At 51.5% G+C, this 23,116-nt stretch overlaps 8 protein-coding genes across 8 annotated transcripts; 4 read left to right on the forward strand and 4 right to left on the reverse strand.

Moving 5' to 3' along the window:
• Window positions 1-729: 729 nt before the first annotated feature.
• Window positions 730-8,953, reverse strand: BO87DRAFT_399735 (type I polyketide synthase; the record flags this gene model as incomplete). The annotated part of the gene is made up of 17 exons (XM_025625459.1): window positions 730-1,632; window positions 1,688-2,165; window positions 2,218-2,558; window positions 2,605-2,679; window positions 2,736-3,020; window positions 3,078-3,947; window positions 4,035-4,060; window positions 4,120-4,216; window positions 4,278-4,818; window positions 4,858-4,895; window positions 4,929-6,418; window positions 6,477-6,926; window positions 6,981-7,383; window positions 7,479-7,591; window positions 7,650-7,773; window positions 7,841-8,354; window positions 8,418-8,953. 17 exons carry the CDS (start codon window positions 8,951-8,953, stop codon window positions 730-732), a joined length of 7,284 nt encoding a protein of 2,427 aa, XP_025476785.1.
• A 627-nt stretch (window positions 8,954-9,580) lies between these two features.
• BO87DRAFT_399736 (cytochrome P450) lies at window positions 9,581-11,492 on the forward strand (the record flags this gene model as incomplete). Its single annotated transcript, XM_025625460.1, has 6 exons — window positions 9,581-9,658; window positions 9,732-9,882; window positions 9,939-10,195; window positions 10,318-10,690; window positions 10,755-11,368; window positions 11,472-11,492. 6 exons carry the CDS (start codon window positions 9,581-9,583, stop codon window positions 11,490-11,492), a joined length of 1,494 nt encoding a protein of 497 aa, XP_025476786.1.
• A 412-nt stretch (window positions 11,493-11,904) lies between these two features.
• Window positions 11,905-13,347, reverse strand: BO87DRAFT_418365 (polyketide synthase; the record flags this gene model as incomplete). Its single annotated transcript, XM_025626885.1, has 2 exons — window positions 11,905-12,437; window positions 12,511-13,347. The coding sequence occupies 2 exons, from the start codon at window positions 13,345-13,347 to the stop codon at window positions 12,024-12,026; spliced, it is 1,251 nt and encodes a 416-aa protein (XP_025476787.1). The 3' UTR covers window positions 11,905-12,023.
• A 1,602-nt stretch (window positions 13,348-14,949) lies between these two features.
• On the forward strand, window positions 14,950-15,647 carry BO87DRAFT_379185 (uncharacterized protein). Its single transcript, XM_025623973.1, has 2 exons — window positions 14,950-15,317; window positions 15,374-15,647. The coding sequence occupies exons 1-2, from the start codon at window positions 15,083-15,085 to the stop codon at window positions 15,481-15,483; spliced, it is 345 nt and encodes a 114-aa protein (XP_025476788.1). The 5' UTR covers window positions 14,950-15,082; the 3' UTR covers window positions 15,484-15,647.
• Window positions 15,648-16,260: 613 nt separating this feature from the next.
• On the reverse strand, window positions 16,261-16,968 carry BO87DRAFT_341081 (uncharacterized protein). The gene is made up of 2 exons (XM_025620682.1): window positions 16,936-16,968; window positions 16,261-16,871 (listed from the first exon to the last, which is right to left on the reverse strand). The coding sequence occupies exon 2, from the start codon at window positions 16,726-16,728 to the stop codon at window positions 16,468-16,470; it is 261 nt and encodes an 86-aa protein (XP_025476789.1). The 5' UTR covers window positions 16,729-16,871; window positions 16,936-16,968; the 3' UTR covers window positions 16,261-16,467.
• Window positions 16,969-17,551: 583 nt separating this feature from the next.
• Window positions 17,552-18,948, reverse strand: BO87DRAFT_341083 (3-isopropylmalate dehydrogenase). The gene is made up of 3 exons (XM_025620683.1): window positions 18,411-18,948; window positions 17,924-18,344; window positions 17,552-17,875 (listed from the first exon to the last, which is right to left on the reverse strand). The coding sequence occupies exons 1-3, from the start codon at window positions 18,886-18,888 to the stop codon at window positions 17,653-17,655; spliced, it is 1,122 nt and encodes a 373-aa protein (XP_025476790.1). The 5' UTR covers window positions 18,889-18,948; the 3' UTR covers window positions 17,552-17,652.
• A 1,078-nt stretch (window positions 18,949-20,026) lies between these two features.
• On the forward strand, window positions 20,027-21,845 carry BO87DRAFT_428945 (uncharacterized protein; the record flags this gene model as incomplete). The annotated part of the gene is made up of 3 exons (XM_025627475.1): window positions 20,027-20,253; window positions 20,323-20,922; window positions 21,008-21,845. 3 exons carry the CDS (start codon window positions 20,027-20,029, stop codon window positions 21,843-21,845), a joined length of 1,665 nt encoding a protein of 554 aa, XP_025476791.1.
• A 547-nt stretch (window positions 21,846-22,392) lies between these two features.
• BO87DRAFT_399742 (uncharacterized protein) lies at window positions 22,393-22,939 on the forward strand (the record flags this gene model as incomplete). Its single annotated transcript, XM_025625461.1, has 2 exons — window positions 22,393-22,546; window positions 22,581-22,939. The coding sequence occupies 2 exons, from the start codon at window positions 22,393-22,395 to the stop codon at window positions 22,937-22,939; spliced, it is 513 nt and encodes a 170-aa protein (XP_025476792.1).
• Window positions 22,940-23,116: the final 177 nt, after the last annotated feature.

The following is a 23,116-nucleotide window of genomic DNA, read 5'->3' on the forward strand; positions in this document are numbered from 1 at the left end:
GGATAAGGGCAATCATCCCTACAAGTCTTCACCCTCGCCGGTCGCAAGGGATTCGCCAGCGGCGAGGTTTAGCGCAGAGAACTATGAGATTCATACGTCCAATAGGAACGTCTTCGTCCCTCCCACAGGCCCCAGCTACCGGAAGTTTTCTCCGGGGACCGATGGCAAATACAAGGCCTACCACCCAATTGAGGTGAATTGGACATAGTCCATGGTGGAATCACGAACGGTTATGCCAACCAGGAGGCTGACCTACACGCCCACTGGATGTTGTTTCTTGCACTAATGACAAACAATCGTACGAAATCGCACTGACCACTATGCAATCAGGTTTTAGGATAAATTAAATGGTATTGTTGACTATTGAATGGGAATCGGTGAACGCTCTCGTCCACGGGCCCTGTCACATATACCTTCCGTGTAACTTCGACTTGAAAAAGACGTACGTGGTCGTCTGTGCGCCTTTATGCACAATTGGAATAAATGGATACTTCCTGTGGGGCTCACAAGTCTACTGGCCCGACGAAGGTAAATCCCTTTGCACCCCCAAGTTCCAAGCCACCATCCAATTATCCCCGTGCCATTCTGCACATCAACGCTACTCCTACTCCGAAGTTAGCACCTAGAAGGCGTACAGTGTCCCAAACCGGCAGAGCCCACGGTCTGGGCAAGTTCGGCGCACGAGGGTTAGGGATTAGCAATCGGCTGCATCGGGGCTACGTGGTGGATCTACGATGCCTCGACAGCGGTAGGCCCGTTGGCCGCCAGGCGAGCAACAAGAGCCAGGCGAAGGTGATCAGCTACATGCAGTAGCGACAGGCTTTGCAGGAGCACGAAGACACTGACATCCACATCGAGCTGCTGCCGAATCCAGTTTCGGACCTCCATGGCCACAAGAGAGTCGACCCCTAGCGTCGGAAGGGAGTCGTGGGTACTGATGGCCTGAGCATCGCGCAGGAGAAAGTTTGCTAGCGCCAAGCCCAATGCCTGCGCAATTCTTGTTGCGGCTTCTTGCTCTTCCAGGATCTCGGGTCGAGAGCCACATGCAGCAAGGAATCCCCGGAGGCTGTTTTGGTCTGAGGTTCCAGCCGGGGATACCTCGCTGCCCCCATGGATATTATGATAGATGCTCATCCGAATGTCGTTCTTCCAGGCTACTCGGCTGAAGCGGGTCAATATGGGAACGGTAGTGTGTACACCGAGTAGAATCTGACTGGCATTGCAGTACGCCCCAGCCTGGGCTCCGGTGGGTTCAGGAGCTGATCGTGCGATGGCGAGAACCATTGCATCCAGAAGATCCTGCTCCTTCAAGATATGCATACCACTCTTCGCGAAGCGGTCGAATAGAGCCTCATTCTGTGATACAAAACCCACCTCACCCATAACGCCGACATCTATCACGGATGCCGGCAGGCCCTTTCCATGTCGATATTGCACAAAAGCATCTAGAAAGGTGTTGGCGGCCGCATAGTTTGCCTGTCCCCATTGACCAGCAATCCCACTATACGAAGAGAATAGAATGAAGAAGTCCAGGTCAGCAGAGGTGGCATGATGCAAGTTCCAGGTCCCCTGAACCTTGGGTTCTACCACGCTAGTCCAGTCGGAGAAGTTCATGTCCGCCAGTGATACATCCTAGAGAACGGGGTCAGAGCTAGTCGGCTTCTCATAAACATCGCGATTCACGTACCTTTAAGATCATCGACATGTTTATGACGCCAGCCACTGGCATACCCGCTGCATTAACTGCATTATAGACATCATTTGTCTCAGATACGGTGCCTGTAACCAAGTGGACCTCACATCCCTGGGAGCGAAGCTCAGCTGCAAATTGGACAGTCTCAGGGAGCTGGCCAGCAGAGCGGGAGAGGAAGATGAGATGTCGGGCTCCGAGCTCAACCATCCAGGAAGCTACCGCGCGGCTCAGCCCCCCTAGCCCACCCACAAGAAGGTAGCTGCGGTCGGGCCGCAGAGTGATGGAGGGTTTCCCAGGCACTGATCCAAGATCAATAGGGTCATCAGGCATAGTAATAATAATTTTCCCAATGTGTCGACCCGCCTGCATGAATCTGAAGGCATCTTGGATTCGGTTGGCCGGGAAGATGTTGGCCGGGGCATCTAAGGAGATGGCCCCAGACCGTATCCAGTCCGCACAACGCTCTAGGAGCCTAGTTAACTTGTCAGTAGGAGCGCACGGTGCTTTGGAAATGGTATACTTACTCGGCGGCTTGCCTGGGCCTTTGTTGAGATAGCTGCCAGAGGTCAAGCCCAACAAATGTTCGATTGGCCTCGAAGGCCTCCATGGAAAGCTTCGCACGGCGGCGGAAGTCTCGTTTGCCGATCTCGACCATAGTCCCAAACTCGGCAACACATTTCCATGAGGCCAGCAATAGCTCCCCGGACAAGGAATTGAGCACCACATCGACACCCCGATTTCTGGTGGCCGTCATGATGTCCCGCTGGAAGGATGCATCTCGGGAATAAAAGATTTTCTCGCGCGGAATGTGATAATGGTCGATCAGATACTGTGCCTTTTCCTCACTCCCCACGGTGCAGTATATCTGTGTCCTTTAGCGATGCTCCAGCCATGCGATTGATGGCACGTACCTGTGCTCCTATCATCTGGGCGATTTGAATCGCAGCCAAGCCGACTCCACCGCACGCAGAATGGATCAGAACGGACTGAGAATTGAAGTCGTCAGGGAGTCTGCAGGTGTCCCGTTGGGAAATGAACGTACCTGACCCGTCCCTAATCTTGCCTTATCCACCAAAGCCATGGCAGCTGTAGTGAATACACACGGCAGCGATGCAGCCATCTCAAAGGACATAGTCCCATCCATTCGGACGCAGATAGCCTCTGGTAAAGTTACATGGGTAGCGAAGCACCCACTGGACATATACATTACATGGTCACCGACAGAGAGAGTTTTGACCTGGGCACCGACGGCTCGTATAATGCCAGCACCTTCAAGTCCCACCTCTCTAGCGCTGTTGTCAAGCACCCCAAGACCGATCAGCACATCCTGTATCAGATGTCAGCAATTGGGCCACTTAAATATCCAGGGGGACAAGCGGCGTACACGAAAGTTCAAGCCCACTGCTCTGGTCTCAACGAGGACCTCGTCGCCTGCCAAGCTGTCAATCTCATTCTCCGTCCACCCTAGAGTATGAAGCAAGCCCGGCGTCTCAATGGCGAGCTGTTTCCGCGTCGAGGGGGCTGAGGTGCGGAGATGCGAAAAGGCCTCGGGGATATTAGTCCAATGTGCACGGGGCACCAAAACCTCCCCGTCAACAATAGCATATTCCCAATCCGGACTCATGGAGTCAGGCGCAAGGTCGGAAAGAGGACCACGGAGAAAGATTCTGATCGTTGAATGCGCCGCAGTTGAGTTCGGAGTCACGTTGTCCACCTCCACCGTCATCAGCCTAGCCGACAACTCATTGCGGGCGATGCGCGCTAGTCCCAGTATCATGGAAGCTCTGGGATCTTTGCATTTCACCTGTGACGCACGGGTGACCCACAACATCTTCTCCTTGAGTGTTTGTAAATATCCCAGTATTACCTTGAACGTTGTCTCTGACATGCCGTGGATTGTAGGCTGTTGCAGGTCTAGCACAGATATTACATCCTGCGTGGGGGCCAGAGGCTCGCCTAGGGTGCAGATGTCCACGCAGATTTTCAGGTCATGTAGGAGCTGAATAAGACCTTCCACGTATGTTTTTGTTGGGGTGTAACACAACAGAGTCACCCTAGAGGGAATTGTTTGCGGACGGGCCGTTGAAACGATCATGCCTGCGTTGCTATGATATGGGACAACTCCATCAAGCACGACGGCATCGGGCTCGTCAAAGCCTGCGGCCTTTAGTTCCTGAGTCCATCGGTCCGGTGAAACATATGGCTGTTCGAGGCGATTGCCCGCCCGTCCAAGCCACCACCCAGGTAAATATCCCTATATATACCTGTTATTAGCCATCAAGACAGATTAACAGCAACGGAGCGGGGGATCTGCAGGCTGTAAAGTTGGGAGGACAGCTACCATAACATAATCATAAAATTTGGCCTCTGCCCATTATTAGCTCTCAAGTCACACTACACTTAGTGGTCTAGAAGGCCCCACTCACCAGGACAGAGCTCATGCAAGAAGAGACGACCTCTGGGGCTCAGCAAACTGCGGAGGTGTCGAAGAGAGGTCTGCAAACACGGCGTGGCATGCACGACCTAACTTTGGTAAACACTCATACCCGACATATCGTAGCTACTGAGTGTTAACATCACTTACATTACTAGCAACGATTAAATCGTACTGCCCCAGCTCGAGGCCCTGAGTTGCAGGGTCTTGCGTGATATCAAATACAGCATATAGCATGCCTTCGCGGTCGGCAAACTGCTCCTGTGCTGTCGTCAAGAATCCTGGTGAAACATCGCTATAGGTATAGCTGCTGTACAAGCGCTCGCCATTGGACGAGGTAAGCGCCTGGAGGATCTTCCGGGTAGTTCCGCCTGTCCCAGCGCCGACCTCCAGGACACGCATGACGGGGTTGCTATGACCTAAGAGCGCCACCGCATCTGTGTATTCTAGAGAGTCCGTGATAGCACAAAACTCCTCAAAAATTTGGTCTTGCCGGAGGACCTGTAGCGGATGGGTTTCACCGGTGAAGATAGTTGGAGCGGCCATGAAAAGGCGATGTACCGCGGTGGCGAAGACTGCATATGGCGAGGCCTTGACTTGGGTCACTAGGGCATCCACGCGAGCCAGACGATTGGCACGGCTCATGCTTTCGAGATCGAGATCTGCAGGAACCAAAATATTCGACCCTCTCCTGTATCGGTCTAGCTGAGTCTTTTACCAGGCAAAGAACACCCGGAGATGCTCAGGGGTCTGCTCGTCGAGTTGTAACTGCCCCCGATGCTCCAGCATACACAAAAGAACAAGTTCCTCCAGTAGGGCCCATTCAGAAGGACAGTGCCTACGGGGGTACATCAATTGCGACAAATCAGCGAAGTCAGCGTCTCGTTTCCACTCCAACTGGGTTATTAGCGGTACATCTTCCGAGACAGCACTCGCTGCAGTGAGGGCAGAAGCCTTGAACCCTTTCACAGACAGGACAAGCTCGCCTGCTGAATGGGCAACAAGTTCGCCAACATATGATCCTCCCTCAGAAGTAGGGATATGGGAATCTACCTCTACACTACCCTTGGTGGGAATAACGACCATTTCTTCGATGAAAGTTGGGACGGCGGGATGACGGCATTTCCGTGCCTGACCGCGACAGACAGACACGGTGAATAACTGGAAGCACTGGTCGATCATTCCGGGATGGACCGCATAATGTGCAGTTCCGTGGATGTTCTGCCACGGGACGGTCGCAGTGGCTCTGTTATCCACTGTCGCAGCTGAGATGGATCGCAGACCACGGAATGCCCCCGTGTAATCCAAGCCCACCTGCCGCAGGACATTGTACCAAGTTCTTTGATCAACTGGACGCGGCAATGGTACCGCTGACTCGTCGACGTTCCTAGCTACAGATTTATCTACGGACGCTCTAGCCTCACCGTAGCAGTTTCGCACCCAGCGGGTTCCGTCAAAGGAGCTAATGCTGAATGAATACCATGGAGACGCCTCCGATGAGTCCAGTGATAGTGGATGGAGACTTGTCAGGACCTCCGTCGACCTTTCCGTTTGCAACGTCAATGCTGTACAGATGCTGATGTTTCTAAGCGAGTAGACGGGTTCTCCTTCCAACTGAAGCAGAGCCTCCCCGATCATAGAAACATAACCTGCGGCAGGAAAAACGGTGTGATCACTGACGCGATGGCCTTCCAGCCAAGGAAGGTGTTCCAAGGCTAGTACATTCCTCCACGACGGCTCATGGCCCATTTCAATTACCCGGCTTCCCAGAAGTTCGTGCGGCGGATATGCTCGAAAGCGCCAGTCGCGGGCTAAGCGTGGCTCGGCCCAGTGGGACACATCTTTCTGCCAGGCATAACGGGGTAGGTCCGTGACACACTGACCCCGGGGGCAGACCTTTGCGAGGTCAAGAGAAACATTCTGCTGAAAAAGCGTGCCCGCACACTGTAGGAGGCTTCCCTGGCATTGTTGTGATCGTTGGAGGGTTCCCACGTGCCCGACGTCTGGTCGTTGGACGTCGTGAAGTATCTGTCGGATAGGCCCTTTAAGCGCAGGGTGCGGTCCGATTTCGATAAAGGTAAGCTTGTCGGGATAGTCCCGTAGGACGGATCGCAGGCAGGCGTTAAAAAGCACCGGACTCTCCATGTTCTGACGCCAGTATGTGGCGCCCAAGCCATCTCCCGTTAACCTGTCCCCCGTGACCGTCGAGTAAAAGGGGACCTCGGGGCACCTGCTTTGAAGAAATGGTTGGAGATGCCGTTCGTAGTGAGGTCCATACTCCTGCATATGGTCTAACATTGGGTGAGCATCTAGTTAGACATGGTAGTCAGGGGTTGCGGGTACACTCACGAGAATGGAAAGCCTTCTCCACGCGTAGGAAACGAGCGAAAGTCCCCGGTTGCTCCTCTTGGATACGACGCACCACCTCCTCGACCCGTTCGGTGTCTCCTGAAATCGTCACGCTCTGATGACTGTTTTCGCAAGCAATCACGACCCCTTGTTGGAGTAGGGGCCGCACTTCTTTGGGACCCAGACCAATGGCCGCCATGGCTCCTTTGCGGGAGGAGGTCTCATGGCTCGCACCTCGGAAGGTGGCGGCAGCCATCGCCTCCTCGGCAGTGATGGCGCCGGAGGCATATGCAGCAGCCATCTCCCCGGATGAGTGACCCAGCACAGCCGTGGGGACGATGCCCCAGGACCGCAACACATCAATAAGCCCTATCTGGAGGGCAATGGACAAGGGGTAACCCATGACGGCTTCGTAGATTCGACTGATCGTGTCTGGCTTGCGTAGCTCCGCTGAATTCTAGCCTGAGCCTTCATCCAAATTTAACCTTGGAGCGTGCTTCTCACCTTCGATCGTCCATGGCGGTGGACTGGGCAGTGTGCGTAGAAAACGGTCCAATTTCTGAACTGTGTCCCGAAAGGTGGCATTTACTTCCAGAAGCTCTGCCCCCATCTGCGGCCATTGTGCTCCCTGTCCCGTGAATACCCACACAATGCGTGGAGGCAAAGTGGCAGCTTCTGCTGTCGACACTTTCCAGGACTTTTGGTCGTCTGTAACCGCATAAGCGCGATAGGTGTGATGGGACCGGCGATTGGCGAGCGTGTATGCCACATCCTGCAAGGGGGCATGACCTTGCTCAACGTACGCTTGATGTGCAGCGATGGAAGTCTGCAGGGAGACTGCGCTGTGGGCGGAGAAGAGTAGCAAATGGGCGTTCGCTCCCCCAAGAACAGGGTCCGGGCGTGACATCTGATCGACGATCCCGCATTGACGTGGGGATTCAAGAATAACCTGGAGCTGATGAGGAAATATTCCCTAGCAGATAAGGGCTAAGGGCCTCCTACATGGGCATTGACACCGCCAATGCCGAAGGAATTGACGCTGACTCGCTCGGCACGGTCCGCAGGCCATGGCTCAACCTCCACAGGGACGTGCAGCTTGCCGGCCTTAAAAGGGACTGACAGCAGGCCACGAATTAGACATACACTGGATAATGAAGCCAGAGGCACACTCACTGTCGGGATTCGGTTCGGAAAAGTGTATGTTAGGCGGCACTTGACGGTGTTCCAGTGCCAAAACTCCTTTTATGAGACTCGTCAAGCCGGCCGCCCCCTCGGAGTGGCCGACATTGGGTTTGACCTGGTCCACACAAATCTTGATCAGTCTCTCAGTGGTCCCTTTTGAATGCGCAGAGCTCCGTCCATACCGAGGTAATGATTATACCAGTCTCGCCAAAGCACTTCGCCACGGCCGTGGTCTCGAGAGGATCCCCCACGGAGGTGCCGGTACCGTGGCATTCGATCATGGCCGTCTGGCCGAGGTCAGTAATACCGGCCATCTCGTACGCACGGCGCATCAGTGCCTCTTGCGCGGTTGGGCTCGGGGTGAGCATTCCCTGCGTCTGACCGTCACAGTTAACGCTCGTACCTCGGATGACTGCCCTGATGGGATCTCCGTCCTGAATGGCCTGTCGTAAGGTCTTGATGTAGATAGCGTTGATTGCTTCACCACGCCCGTAACCATCGGCAGATGCATCAAAGGTCTTGCACGTTCCAGTGGGCGATAGCACACCTTGATCACTAAGTGCCAGGCTCATGGTAGGCGAAAAGATCAAGCTTGTTCCACCAACCAATGCACCCTCACAGTCACCGTCGCGCAGCGACTTACAGGCGAGGTGGAGGCATACCAATGATGATGAGCATCCAGTCTTTATGGTCATGCTTGGTACTCATTAGATTCACACTTTAGTTGATGGATAGTATGACAAAAAGGAATAGGCCTACCTAGGGCCGCGGAGATCAAACTCGTACGAAATACGATTCCCCAGCACAAAGTCATCATAGCCCGTAACGCGATAGGCACCCATATGCTGTGTCTCCTTTGCATTCAAGTCCAACCAGTCCTGGCCAAACACGCCGACGTAGCAGCCGATCTTTCGACCCCGCCACAGGGTGCATCCCGCATTCTCCAGGCACTCATACGAGACTTCGAGGAGCTGGCGCTGCTGCGGATCCAGCCGTTCTAGCTCTTTCTTGGGGCTGGAAAACACATTGCTATCAAATTGGCGGACATCAACGTCGTCGAGAAAGTAGCCCTGCCGCATGCTCACCGTTCCCCGCTTGCCATGCGGATCGTGGAAGGCGTCAAGGTGATATCGGTCCTTCGGCACGTCACAGAGCCCACTTCGCTTCTCGATTAGCATCCGCCAAAAGGATTCGCTGTCGTTTACTCTGCCAGGCAGCCGCATGGCCATGCCCACGATGGCGATAGGCTCGTGCGAGCGTGAAGCATGGTTCTGTTCATCAACCGTGATCCCCATTACGTCGTACTCGTAGTTGTGGCTGTTCAATGAAGATTGAATGAATCTACTGAAGTTAAGATTGATTATTTGCTCTGTCCATACAGTGATGGGGTTGTGCACTTGATGTAATAAAACATGAAGATAGTGCGAGAGGAGGCACGGGCCATAATGATCAAGTCGGTTGCAATTTGGAACAGGTTAGGGTTGCAATAGAGCAACCGGGTTCCGTTCTTGGTCCTGCAGACCAGCGCAATTATGGGCCGAATGTCATATCGGATAGACGGTTATCACTTCAATAACGCTGATCTGTCTGACTTACATCGGGATAGTCGGGGTAGTCAGGATAGTCACCGACCTTGACTCCGCAGAGGATATGCGCCGACCCAGTGGATGCAAACCCCCTCGGTGCATAATCCAGGTTGCCTGTGACCGCGATTCAACTTCATGTCCCATTCAAAGCTCAATCTGGGTGCCCCGCTGCGAATTACTGAGACGAACTTACTTCCACAGCCAATTTAATCCGGCCCAAGTCAGGTGAAGGGACCTCCAGAACTTTACTTTGTCTTTATTCAATTTCTCACTGAAGCATACTGCGGGTCAACAAGGAAGGTGACCCAAGACACCAAGCAGCCAGTTTTGCCAAACATGATGTTCAAGCCGTTTACTGGCGTGGGTGAAGCAGGAAATGTAGGCATTGTGTTGCTGGTTGGCTTCATATTACTTGTAAGTGCATCTATCAGACCCAACTAAACTCCTTCAAGACCGACGCCAATCTAACGGTCATTGGGGAGGCCAGATTCTAACGCGGGCCCTGTATCTGGGCGTCTTCCATCCTCTGGCCAGATACCCAGGTCCTCTCCTTGCGCGGTTCAGCAATCTATATTCCGCGTATCATGCGTGGAAAGGGGACATTCATATTGACATCTACCGTTGCCACGAGCGATATGGTAATTTTCCCTACACCACAGGATGTGCACTTCAGCTCCGCCTAACATGACAACAGGGGACCATGTGCGTTATGCGCCCAACCGGCTGCTAATTAACACGGCAGGGGCTGTCCAAGACATATACGGTCATCGCGCGCCCGTCAAGAAATACGTGAACTACCGGGTGCTCGCGCAGCAGGCACCTAATACCCTCACGATGCAAGATAAAATCCAGCATAGCCGCCGACGCCGGGTGCTGAGCCAGGGATTCTCCGCCCGCAGTCTTGAATCGTGGCAGCCCAGGATCGTCTCTCAGCCTGATCGACTATCCCAGGTCATACGCGGATGCTTGATCACGATGCCCTCTTCAATGGAGAATGGATGGACGGCGCCTCTTGACATGGCACGCACCTGCAAGTCTCCTGTCAACCTGAAATATGATAGCGTAGCTAACAGTCGTCAAAAGTTGACCGCCTCACTTTTGATACAATGACCTCGGTTTCTTTCGACTCGGACTTCGACACTCTCCGATCGTCGAAATATCGCTATGTGATTGAGGCAATCTCCGCGTCGAACATTCGACTCAGCGTGCTTCTGCAAGCGCAGGAACTGGCGACAGGCAACCTGGATGGTCGGTTATTTCCCTCGTCCATTGCTGGTCGCAGGCAATTTGTTCAATTTATCCGAGAACTCCTGGGGACGCGGCTGCGTGCCCTTGACAAGGGTGGGGACCTGTTTGCCTTCTTACAGCAATGCAAGGACCCTGCCACGGGCGAGGGTCTGGGCGTGACGGAATTGAGCACGGAGACTGCCACCTTTATCATTGCCGGTCGGTGACCCTCGGCCCACCCTTTGCTCCCGCGGCCAGTGCTACCATGCTGACGAAAGGTCAGGATCTGATACGTCATCAACCACCATGGCTGCTGTATGCCACTACGTGACCGGCTCTTCTGAATGTCATCGCCGGGTAACAGACGAGGTACGGTCGGCATTTGCCTCGCTGACGGATATCCGCCTGGGACCAGCCTTGAATTCTTGTGTGTTTCTGCGGGGCTGCGTTGATGAAGCCTTACGCCTCTCGCCGCCGGCAGCGAGTGCTCTCTGGCGGGAAGTTGAGGACGGAGGCGCCTCCATCGATGGTCACTGGCTTCCTCCGGGCTGTGAGGTCGGGGTAGGAATCTATAGCATTCACCACCGCGTCACCGAGTGGCCAGAGCCCTTTCAGTTCAATCCCGACCGGTGGCTGAAGGGATCGGGGACTCAGGAAGTCGACGGCCGCGCGTACATGCCCTTCTCGATCGGGGCCCGGAGCTGTATTGGTAAACCGTTGGCGCTGGCACAGGTGATGCTCACTATGGCCCGTCTATTCTGGGAATTTGACATGCGGAGGGTGGATCGAAATGACAGCGAAGCCAAGGATATTGAGTATGTGGTGGCGGATCATGTTACGGCCGGGGGTCAGGGTCCCATGCTGTCTTTCCGACCGCGGATTTGGCACGCACCAGCGGTTCATTACGCGGTGGTGCTCGACTTGTCGAAATTTAGATCTGCTGCCACACAACTTAAATGGTTCTGTTTCTATTACTTCATTAATCTGTTTTCATCTACAGTACTACTGTTTGTGTCGATAAATGATAATAGTACTATTGTGGACTAGTAGTAATATCCCGACCGACACTTCCGTACTCTTACTCGTTGAGACTCTTGAAATATACATGGTTGAAGTAGTTGGGATCTATCCGCCTACGACTCATCTAAATCCGTGCTCGGTGGTAGTATTACCAATAGTACTACTATTTGACTTGGCAAATCTTTTCATATCGCCGGGGTTATGAAATTGATAAGGATTACAAACCACACACTGGTGATCCGCGACAATAGAAAATGGAAGACGAAGTTATGCTGCGAAGCCCCGTTCAGGCGCAGTCTATCCGGCGCAGCCCACGGTCGGCAATTCGGCAAAGCAGTCGGTGGTTGAATTACGTACAGTTGTTGGCATCCTTTACTGAGTCTTTATACACAAGGTGCAATAGCCATACGTGGGAGGAGTAAAAGTGTGCATATTCAAAGGAATAACAGGTCAGAGGTTAATGCGTCATTCTCTCGTCTCTGCAGTGCGGTGATCGGCCTAAGCCACAGGTACGACAGGGATACAGTGCTGCTTATGCAAAATAGCCAATGTCCTTCCAGTGCTGCACAAACTTCAGCACCACTTCATCCTCCACGGCCCTCATCTGGCGCAGAGTGGGCGAACAGGCCCGGGAGCGATCAGTGGCCAGGATAACATGCCCACACACGGCAGGTTGGAACAACCGCGCAAAAAATGCCTTCAGCTTCAACACGGGGTACCTGCGTGTGGAGCCCTCCGTCTCGGCGGCGTCCACCACAGCAGCTAGCCACTCGTCGAAGGGGATTCGCGTGGTCAGCCCCAGGACAGGGCCCACGGTGTCCAACAGATCGCTCCATGCCTGACGGATGGGATTCTCCACCTGGTAGACCGGCGCCAGCGGATGCGGCGCAAGAAGAATCTCGCAAAAGACGGCGGCCGCATCGTCAACGGGCATCCACGACAACGTCTGTTCATACATCACGTCAATCACGTCAGCACTTGCATCTCCCATGGCATTTGGAATTCCGAGTGCAACTTACCCCCCGCAGCTGGGGCAGCTTTCCAAGGCTCAACGATGATCGCAACATCATCGGCACCACCTCCTTGGTGGTCCAAATGCCCGTGGCGCGAGATCCTACGATAGGCCCTCCTCGGACTATGGCGATCTCCAGCTGGTCCGGATACGTCGCTGCCGCCCGTTCGAGGATCTTCTCGCAGACGATCTTTCCATCGGCATATCCCAGTCCGGTAGCAGACTTCTGGGAGACCATGGAAGCCTCCTCGATTAATTCACCCGCATGGGCTGGAGTGAGCCCACGTTGGGCCACCGCTGCGATGGAAGAGACGAAGAGGAATCGCCGGCGCATGCCCCCGCACGAGGCCAGAAGCAGGAGATGGCGGAGAAACTGGAATTGATCACAGAGTGACGATAAACCTGGACGAAAGTCCATGGGCCAGGCAGCGTGCACAACATGAGTGATACGACGCTGGACATCTCGATACTCGCTTGCGTCAAGTCCCAAGTGGGAGTCCGTCGGATCACAAGTGATGAAGGTAACTTTAGACCATTCGGCTTCGGAGAGGAATATCTTCTTCTCCTGCAGCTGCTGGCGATAGGCCTTGGGGCTGACAGATGGGCTAGGACTCTGACTATTTCGGAGAACACAAATAACCTGGCTCACTTGGTTGGATTGAACTAGCTGTGTTAGACAGTGCGACCCTAAGCTTCCTGAACTTCCTGTAAGAAGAACCACAGCTTTTTCGAGCTTGGGATCGAGTGTATCTGGGTGCGCAGAATATTTCTCCACCAGCCGATCAATCTCCTGCCACGGTTGGGATTGGTCCGACTGGATGGGGGATGAAGCGATGACTGTCATGGTGTGAGACTCCCGAACACGATTTTCGATTACAAAGAAGACATCTGCGCTTCTTCTTGAATGCCGGTGACGTTGCTTTTGGGCAAGGACCGGCGATTATGCGATTGCCCGGCGATTATCCAGATTCGGCCCATAAGCTACACTCGGTCCTCCTCGGTGACATTGCAAGCTATTTTGTCCTCTCTAGAACCTTTTGCCCAAGATTACAGACAGTCGCCTGTTATCGGCCCTTATTTGCTGCATTCATCGGGGTCGCTAACCTAGAGGCTATGCTAGTGGAATGGGGGAGACGGGCGGACCGAACTCTTCTGACCGGGAGTGAAAGACAGCAGTCAAACTATCACCCATATCCATCAAGAAGTCTGGGGTAACAACCCTAGCGCAGCGATCGCTCTCATAAACCGGCTGTAGTTGTTGTATCATGCTAGCTGAGGGCGCGCCGGTCAATGACCGATGAAGAATAATGCAGAGCCCAGCTGGGTTGATGGATGCCCGAGCCGGAAAGGGTAGTAGACCATGTCTGTGAACCGCCTGCCGGATGAAAACAAGCCATGAAATCACCCTGCGTCCTGCAACCTTCTCGATAGGTTGCATTATTCATTGATGTTATCGTCAGTGAGATGACTGCCGGGTCTTGGGTGGGAACTCCACTGCACAGAACCCTTATCACTCTATTTTCCACAGACAATCTTGAGTTGTAACGCATTCAGTTGTGCGAGGAGCATTATGCGATAGTAACATAAGTCGTTTGTGCGTGACTGAGTCTAGTCATTCATCCTGCACGATTTCTTGACTTGCTACGCAGGGGGCCTAACAGGCGTCCAGGGCTCAACGAATCTGTTTTGGGCGAGGGTATGATGAGTAGCGAGAATGAAATGAGATGCATAGATTGGAGCGCCTAACCCATGGTACCTCTGGATTCAGCATAGCCACGCCTTGTCGGTGGTGCGGGATGGGAACCCGCCCAAGTTGCGGTCTTGAAGGTAAAATAGATCCCAGCAGCCATCTGGCGTGGTGTTGTTAGTATTGACATTCATCTCCTCGTTTGACCGTACCACATGGTCCATCTTTACGAATGACCTTGCAACGGACCGCTTTGAACCGCTTTGAGGTGGATAGACTGCGAAGGTCTCATACGAATTTCGCTCGTGGGTGGAGTCGGGTAAATCCCGAAGACTGTCTGTTTTAGACGGATGGGGAGCCTGATGGTTCTCCTCACGCCTTGTCATTTGCAGATGGCTCTCTCATGGGGCGCGCATCACCGCGTTCTGAGTGGACGGTCGCGCTGACGGCCTTGACCTGGGTAAGACATGTTTCTCCGTGTGGCCAGAACAGGAGACTGGGATCGAACGGGCCACTCTACTGCTAAGCTCAAGACGTATGACTTGTATGAACCACGTACAAGTCTACCCCAGCTTAGTCCACCATGTAAACTAAATCCTCATCGTAATAGGTATGTCCCTCTGTCGCATGTGACCTCCGCTGCCATCCGGACATTGCACCGCCCACGGAGTAAAAATAGATGAGCGAAATCGCTACCCATCACAACGAATAACTATATAAAGAGCACCAGCCAGATGCCAAACCTAGCTCTTGTCTGTCTTTGGCATCAATCTCACAGACTACACATACCTCTACCATCACCAGCGTTACTACGATCGTTGCAGAATCCCTCCTCAGACACCCAAATCTCATAATCTATTTCCTGTCACCAGTTATTGACCACACCGCAATTATGAAGTTCACGCTCAAGCTATGTTCCGTTCTCGCTCTAGCCGTTTCCGCAATGGCGTTGCCCACCACCGACACGCGAGTTATCCAACTCCGCCTCTGGGGTGAAACTGGTTGTGCCGAGGACAACATGGGTGAGCTTGGCTTGTACCAATCCGACCTTGATGAATGTGGCACCTTTGCAGGCCCCTATGCCATTCATTCTATCACCACCTATTACGTCGTAGCAGGATATGCTGGTAAGTCAATCTCCGTCTCCCTAAGATCTTTCATGTCACCTAACAATTCTTCCCAGCGCAATTCTTCACCGATCCAAATTGCGAGGAGGGCGTCCAAAATGTAACTGCACCAGGATGCCTTGACGGTGACACTGCGTTCGCCAGCTACAAGCTAGTCTCGAACTAGTAGTCGGTTGGAAGTAGACGGGCAGTGGAATGAGGAACGAATCTTATCCGTGAATAATATTTGCAAATGCTAGGAGGAGGTTGATCTGTATCGTTGAGCTAGAAATGTGCACAATTTCGAAGATTGTATATGATAAGCAGAAAAGACACACGTCTAGGAAAGATGTAGTATCCGACATCCTGCGAGGTTCACTGTGCTATAAATTTCGTTAACCACATTCATACCAGATGTCGCCTTGGTTTGTCATGGATCTGACTGTCAAACAGTATGTAGAAACGGGTGGCATGGGCCCTCGCTGCTAATATCGCATATGTCTAAACCTATTCGTCACATCGGTCTCAACTCCACACAAGGGCAGGTTTGGAACCTTTCAATCTTGGATGTGCATTACAAAAGACCTGGTGATGTCAGTAGTCAAGTTGAGTGGTGCTGTTGCTAATATCAATTCAAGCTGTCGGAAGAGATATTCGATTTGAAACCACAAAGCTGTATCATCAGCCATTGTGACGTTTTTTAGACACACATGGTTACATTTTCAACAGGTATTTGACGACACCCCCGGGGTTCTGTATGAGTACGCTTATATTGATGCTACAGGGGTAGATAATGTAACATTTCTGCTGATCACGTTATCTACCCTTTCTAACAGCGTCGATGATTCTCTTATTGAAACGTTAAGGAAGACCGCTTTATGGGTCCGCATGGTGTCTTGATATACATGAGACAACTCTTCTACATCCATTCCATGACCCAAGGTAGAGTGTTAATGAGTGTTATTCCGATATGTCAAGAATCCTGAACACCGTTGTACCAACGGCTATAGAAGTGCCTTCTCAGTATTCCCCACAAAGTCATATACGTCTTCACAAAATTTGAATGAGCCGGGGCCCAAAGAGTATTTTAATAGACGGAATACATCACCCAAGAATGAAAGCAGATAATGCGGCGAAGTGAAACGATGGTTAAAGGGAGATAAAACCAACATCATTCTGAGATACTCCGCTTTTTGTCATGCGCATATTGCGCCGCCAACGGCGCCTCCAGAGGATGGACGGGGTTGCTTTCCAACACAAAGGGCTTGACGGGGTCAGAGCTCCCCTCTGTTGAATTATATGCTGGCTGCTGCAGATTGCGAGGAATTCTGCCCCAGCAAAAAGGCGCCTGCTGTTCGGCGGTCTGACTTTCCGGGGCAGGCGATTCACGACCTTCGAGCTGAGCACAGAGTAGATTCTTCTTTGCCTCCATTTCACAAATACCGTACTGGGGTATCGATGATTTCAACGAGGTGATCGTGTGTACGACGAGTAGCACCCGGCTTTGCTTCGTTTCCTGTTTTTGTCGGACGCGTGGTAACAACCGCACTTCGGTAGCTTATTCGTTGCTTGGATCTAGTAGAAGCCATTATTAGTTTACTGATCTGCTGATATAAGGAGGAATACTAGGCAAGGGTACCTGTATTTTCAGAAGTTGTTACGCAGCTTGCAGGATTCATGAGGGAGAGAGGGATGGGGCACCCCGGTCATAATCAGGTATAAGTAATCATGACGACTGTTCCCTTACTAATAAGGTCATCTGCTCTCCAGATTAAGAAATCAGCCGTCCAAAAACACCATATAAGTGGATGTTGAATTTCACCTCTCTGTGGAACCATGGTTCATCATAACTCTCCTTAACCGTAATATCTCGAAAGGACAGCAGCCCCGGGAAGATGCAATGCCATCTTAATCACACTAACAATTGCAGGCAACTTCTAAAAGGTTGTATATCCATTTACCTGATCCTATGTGCTTAATGGGAGAAAGATAATTTATCAGAATATAGCTTCACATTACCGAAGCATCGTCGTGATTCACACCACCAGATCAGTTAGTCTCCACAGTCTAGGTCAAACAATAAGAATGAGAGACAAAGTTAGACATCGAATGCCGCGGTACTCATGAAATCTTCTATAACAATATCAGCCCCGAAGAAGGGTTATCATGTTTCAACGACTTGTCCATCAAGACGGCCCGCTCACCGCAGGACGGCAAAGGCCAACTACATATAGGAAAATGTTGCTAACTATATTGGTTTGGCCACTCAAAATATTCTTCTAGTGTCCAAGTGACCACTAACGTATCATTCGACATCAACACATATGATACTTCTAGCAAGTCTATGTATAACGCCTCAGATCTGATATTTCCCTTTCAGTGCAGCGACTACGGCGTCACCAAACTCTTTAGTGCCTGATTTGCCCCCGAGATCAGGAGTGCGAATTCCCTTGTCCAGAACAGCTCGCACAGCATCTTCAATCTGGCGCGCTTCGATCTCCATGTTGAAAGAGTATCGAAACATTAGGCTCACACAGAGGATCATCGCAGTTGGGTTTGCGATGTTCTTGCCGGCTATTCTTCAAGCTATTAGCAATAAAAGAAACAGGATATCAAACGACACTTACGTCGGAGCGGAGCCATGTGTTGGTTCATATAGACCGCGAACTTTTTCCTTCTTGCCGGGATGAGGAAGACCATCCAAGCTAGCACTGGGCAGGACACCAAGTGTTCCAACTAGTGATCCCGCCTGGTCCGATATCATATCACCAAAGGTATTGTCCGCCAGAATCACACCGTTGAGGACTCGGGGCTCGGTAGCCATGATCAATGATGCTGAATCCGCGAGCTGGTGGATCAACCTCACCTGTGGATACTCTATTGAAAGGGTTTCCTCGACAACACGGCGCCACAAACGTGATGATGCTAAGACATTAGCTTTGTCAAGAGAAATCACGGGCCATGGTGGGTCATGCCGCAGGGCAAGCTCCGCAGCGAGACGAGCAATGCGTTGAATCTCAATAGTGGAATAGCCCCACTCATCCATTGCTGCACTCGTGTTACCGAATAACCATTAGCCACCTTCTGCTTCCCACTCAGCGGATTCAGATTTACCGTAATTGTCCTCCTCAACTTTTCTGCCAAAATAGGCGCCTCCACAATTCTCTCGCACGACTACAAAATCGACCCCCTCGATCACCTCCTGTCTGAACGGTGAAAAGTCCCTAGCAATTTCGCGGCTTGGAACTTCCACAGAGCACGGTCGCAAGTTTGCATAGATATCCATGATCTTGCGTAACTGTAATAGACCCCCCTCTGGGCCGTCAAGTCCGCGCCTGATGTGATCCCACTTTGGACCCCCAACCGCGGCGAAAAGGACGGCGTCTGCAGCAACTGCGGCATCTTTTACGGGCTGTGTAACGGATTGGCCATAGGTATCGATGGATATGCCGCCAATAAGTTCTTCTTGCAGATGGAACTGGACTGAGGCAGTGTTGAAGGTTCGCAGGACCTTTATGGCTTCGGCCATGACCTCCGGACCGATCCCATCTCCTGGGAGGACAAGAATGTTGTAGTTTCTTGAATCCGACATGGTGTTCGTAGCCTTCGAGATATGAGTGAGTAACAACCAGCGCAGGTGCGAAAGTTGTGAGATCTAGTAGAGCATCCCTTCTGTAGGAACGGTGATACTATATCCGTTCCGCGGTCGGAGATCAGGCCGAAAGTGCGGGGAATACCAACAACCGGCGTTCCCCCGATAATGACTGTCCCTTTTCTTCGAGAGACATGGATCTGCTGCCATTCTCCTCCCGATGAATATTATTCATCACAATGAAGAGCCCTTCGGAAGCTCGAGCTAAGAGAAATCCTGGAGATAGTCTGGGAAGCCATAGAACCGGTCTATCTGGTATACAAGATTGACTTAGGCCCGGGACACTATTTATCACTATAGCACCTCTCATACACAAATATTACCCTAGGTTATTTCCATCCTTTCTCATATTCATGATCTTCATAGCTCGATACCGATGATAGCAATATAAGGATCTAGGGATTAGCACAAACTATCTCAACTCTATTAGCACCTCCTCGCGTATCTTCTGCCACGATCTGTATGAATAGTCTACGGTAGACCGAACGTCTTCTCTAAGAATACGTTCATCTTCAACATACCCAAGCGGAGGCCAATCCAAAAGTAACACAAGCGATATGAGAGGGAGGCACGGAAACCTCGACACGAAGGCCCGTCCGCCGCTAGGAAGGGCTAGGGCCAAATTAGCCTTGTTCTAGTCCTTCCCAGACGACCCATAAGTTGAATGGGGATATGCCTGTCCGCATATTATCTTTTCTTTTTTTTTTTTCTTTTCTTTTGAGACCACATGATGCCAATGAACTTGGGCCATAATAATCCACACTTATAGTGGTGATAGAGTAACAGAACCAGGTAATATACTCTACCGTATACGATCCACCGAAACTATCGCGACCCCAATTTTAGCTCCCGAGAGTTACGTTTCGGCCGATTACAGCGCTAATGCAGGCAAGCTGCGCCATCATTTCGCCCCCTCAATGTAATAAGGGGGCTGTGATACCACTGTTTTCTGTGTTACCACCTTTGCCCCTTTGCGGTGCGGCACAAGGCTGAGCGAAGCAGCCAACTATTTGAACAATCACTCGCCTGCCTCCATATTCAAACAGCAAATGGAGATTAGCAATTTAACACCTTCAGCATGATTGCCAAAGGCATTTGTGGGCTCATCTGCCTGCAATTCTTATACATCGTGGGCGCATTGGGGGGGAAATACGATCCATTGCAAGCTCACACCAATGTTGACAAAGACGCCACCATCGCCATTAGACGGGCTCTACACGAGGCTAGAGGGACGACATACTCGATGAACCAGACTCTGTTGACAAAGAGTTGGGCAAATGCTACTATATTTTCCATCGGAGCAAGGTAATCAAACTAAGTCCGCTTCCTCCATAATGCAAAGTACAAACACTAATTCTGACGCTCTTATCCTAGCACCGAAACTTCTGCTGGGTCAAAAAACGGGACAGTAAGCCTGCAATCTGGCCTAGAAATTGTTTGCAAAGCCTGCTATATAAATGGTACTGTTGGTGGCTATCTGACAGTCGAGGATGGGTTCAATGTCACCACGGTCGTGGATAGCGCCGAGGCAGATATTGCGAATGTCACGGATTCTGCACTTTCTCAGCTAGAAGACTTTGCGCGTGAAGCTGCCCGCGATATTCTCGAGGACGTCTCCCAGTTCCAATTGATCGATATACCCGCTTGGCCGACATTGGATCTTAACTTCGATCTAGATGAGGTAAACGGATTTCCGGAAGTACATGCACAGGTCGAGTTCGATAGCTTGGAGCTCTATCTGGACCTAGATCTTCAGCTGTCGACCGGAGCTACCTACACACTAGACCTATTCACTTCCGAGACCCCAGCAGGAATATCGATTCCTGGTCTTGACGCCGGTGCTATATTCCAGGTTTCGCTTGTTCTAATAGCCCAGGCGGAAATCGAAATTGGCAGTGGAATCCACATAAAGCTGGAAGATGGTTTAACGCTGGCTCTGGAGTTGTTCAACAACAATGTGTCGAGTATCACCGTGTGAGTCAGTCTCTATCACAAGCTGAGGCCCTAGGCGAGGTGGGCTTTTCTTCCCGGGTGACCAACACTAATTGACATGTTGTAGACCGGGTGGGCGGATGGAATTTCTTCCAGTAACCGTCCAAGGCCATGGATCCCTCCGGGCCCTCTTACAAGTCCAAACAAGTATTGGTTTCCAGATATCAACCCCAAACTCGGTCTCCGTGTTCGAGTATCTCAGCTTTAGTGCAGGGATTGGAGGGGAAGTATCCGCGTATGTGGCCGACTTTCTGTTGCAGATCGACGCTTCTACAAGCAATGATGCCCACTGCGGCTTTGAAGCGGTTGCAGAGTACACCCTTGCTGTGGGTGCTGCTGCGGGGGCGACAGTTGCTGTTGATACATACCAATGGGGCCCCACGCCCAACACCACTGTGCCAGTGTTCTACACCACGCTGGAGAGTATTTGTGCCGGCTATAAGAGATCTCCGGCGACCATAACACCCTCTGCCACCCTTGGACAGCGAAACGATCTCGTCACTACTACAATCTCTACCTCAGCGACGTATACTATTGTTGACTGTTCATCACAAGGGCTCATCAACTGCCCTGTCTATCTCCAGCGTACGACATCGGTGAAGAGCACTATGACGACTGTTCTCACAGTCGAATCGGGTATAGACGCCACATACCCTGCAAGCACCTTCTCATCCTTGACCAGTGCTATTCCTTTTGGAAGTAATGCTCGCCGACTGGGTTCTACATCTGGAACACCGGTATCCTACGTTCCCCCCACTGCGACCGCCACTAGTAACGCCCATTCCAAGACTGATGATGATCACGACCACAACAACTCTCATTCCAACAACCACAAATTGATTATCGGCTTGAGTGTAGGACTTGGTTTCCCGGCCGTCGTAGCATTGGCAGCTGCGCTATGGTAGGTTTACCGTTTCATTAGGTTTCGCTCGACTCGAAGTCAAAGCAACTGACCAATGTAGGTGGTTTCTATGTCGAAATAATAAATACTCAGCAGTACCGCAACCTGATATGATAGCTCGTTCTTCTGGTCCGGAAGAAGACGCAAAGCTACCACAAGCATTGGTGGCTGCTACTACTTGACGGCAAGATGTGAAACGACGCAGGACTTTGTTCAATAACTAAGTACATCTTCCTGTTTTTATGAATTTGGAATTGAAGGTTTCTTCTCCCTTTTAAGGATGGGATTTTCTAATCACTAAGTCAAGAGCAACATCGAACGTAAGAATGACCTCAGTGATTGCGAGCACGATGGGACCTTCAGACACGAGACGCCACAACCCCCATATAACCGTATGTTACTGATGATCAGGGTACAAAATGGGGCTCTCCCCGTACGTTTATGCAACATTCTGGAGAAGTGATTTGACAATCTACCCTACTCAATTCATAATTGCCCTAATACCTCTACGCACTTGATCTCTAACCCTACAACATCAACCCTATCCGCAAATGTACCGTCTCCCAACCCTCCTCACCCCCACCTCTACCAGCTCTCCCCTTATTGGCCTAACCTGCTATAAGCTTTCTTCTATTGCCGGACCCAAACTCGACAATGCGTACGAGGCTTATTACCCAGCCATCTGCACTATGGGGCAACCTGATCGTCGGCGGACAATACACCACATTTGTCAGCGAAGCTATCCTCAAACCCTCTATACAAACCATCGCCACAAACCCTGGAATCAACAGATCACATCTTGAAACCTTTCTGAGCATAACAGATGAATCAATGAAGGCCGTGGAGCTACACTGTAGTGACTTGGCTACAGCGACAGATTATTGCCAAGACACTGACGCATGTACTGAATATGCTGCTTGTGCAAAGGGGCAGGTATTTACTGTAATTAAAAGTCATGCACTGGATGTCGGAGTGCTTTTTAGTGAGGATATGTGTGAGAAAGAGCTGGGGTATTCTCAGAACAAGTTTTGGGATGAGGTTTTGCCAGGTTATGTGGATGCATTTTGGAGGGTTTTGAGACGTGGTAGTAACCCTTAGAAGTATGCAAGACGAACGTAAATCGAGGGGTAGAAAGAAGGGAAAGAAAGCAGGTAAAAGGAGAGAGTTGGAGAACGGACAGAAACAGAAAGCCAGAGGAAATGGAACCGAGTAGTGAGAACAAAGGGCATGGGAAATACAGCACAGCATTACCTTTACTTATCATTATTTGATTGT

This window comes from Aspergillus neoniger, assembly GCF_003184625.1.
Source record: "Aspergillus neoniger CBS 115656 unplaced genomic scaffold BO87scaffold_30, whole genome shotgun sequence".
NCBI classification, from domain to species: domain Eukaryota; kingdom Fungi; phylum Ascomycota; class Eurotiomycetes; order Eurotiales; family Aspergillaceae; genus Aspergillus; species Aspergillus neoniger.

Coding starts and splice junctions, on each gene's coding strand:
- BO87DRAFT_379185 (XM_025623973.1), top strand. CDS start 15,083: ATGAAGTTCACGCTCAAGCTATGTTCCGTTCTCGCTCTAGCCGTTTCC. Junction 15,318..15,373: donor CGTCGTAGCAGGATATGCTG/GTAAGTCAATCT, acceptor AATTCTTCCCAG/CGCAATTCTTCACCGATCCA.
- BO87DRAFT_341083 (XM_025620683.1), bottom strand. CDS start 18,888: ATGTCGGATTCAAGAAACTACAACATTCTTGTCCTCCCAGGAGATGGG. Junction 18,345..18,410: donor AGTTGAGGAGGACAATTACG/GTAAATCTGAAT, acceptor ACACGAGTGCAG/CAATGGATGAGTGGGGCTAT. Junction 17,876..17,923: donor ACACATGGCTCCGCTCCGAC/GTAAGTGTCGTT, acceptor AATAGCTTGAAG/AATAGCCGGCAAGAACATCG.
- BO87DRAFT_341081 (XM_025620682.1), bottom strand. CDS start 16,728: ATGGAGGCAAAGAAGAATCTACTCTGTGCTCAGCTCGAAGGTCGTGAA.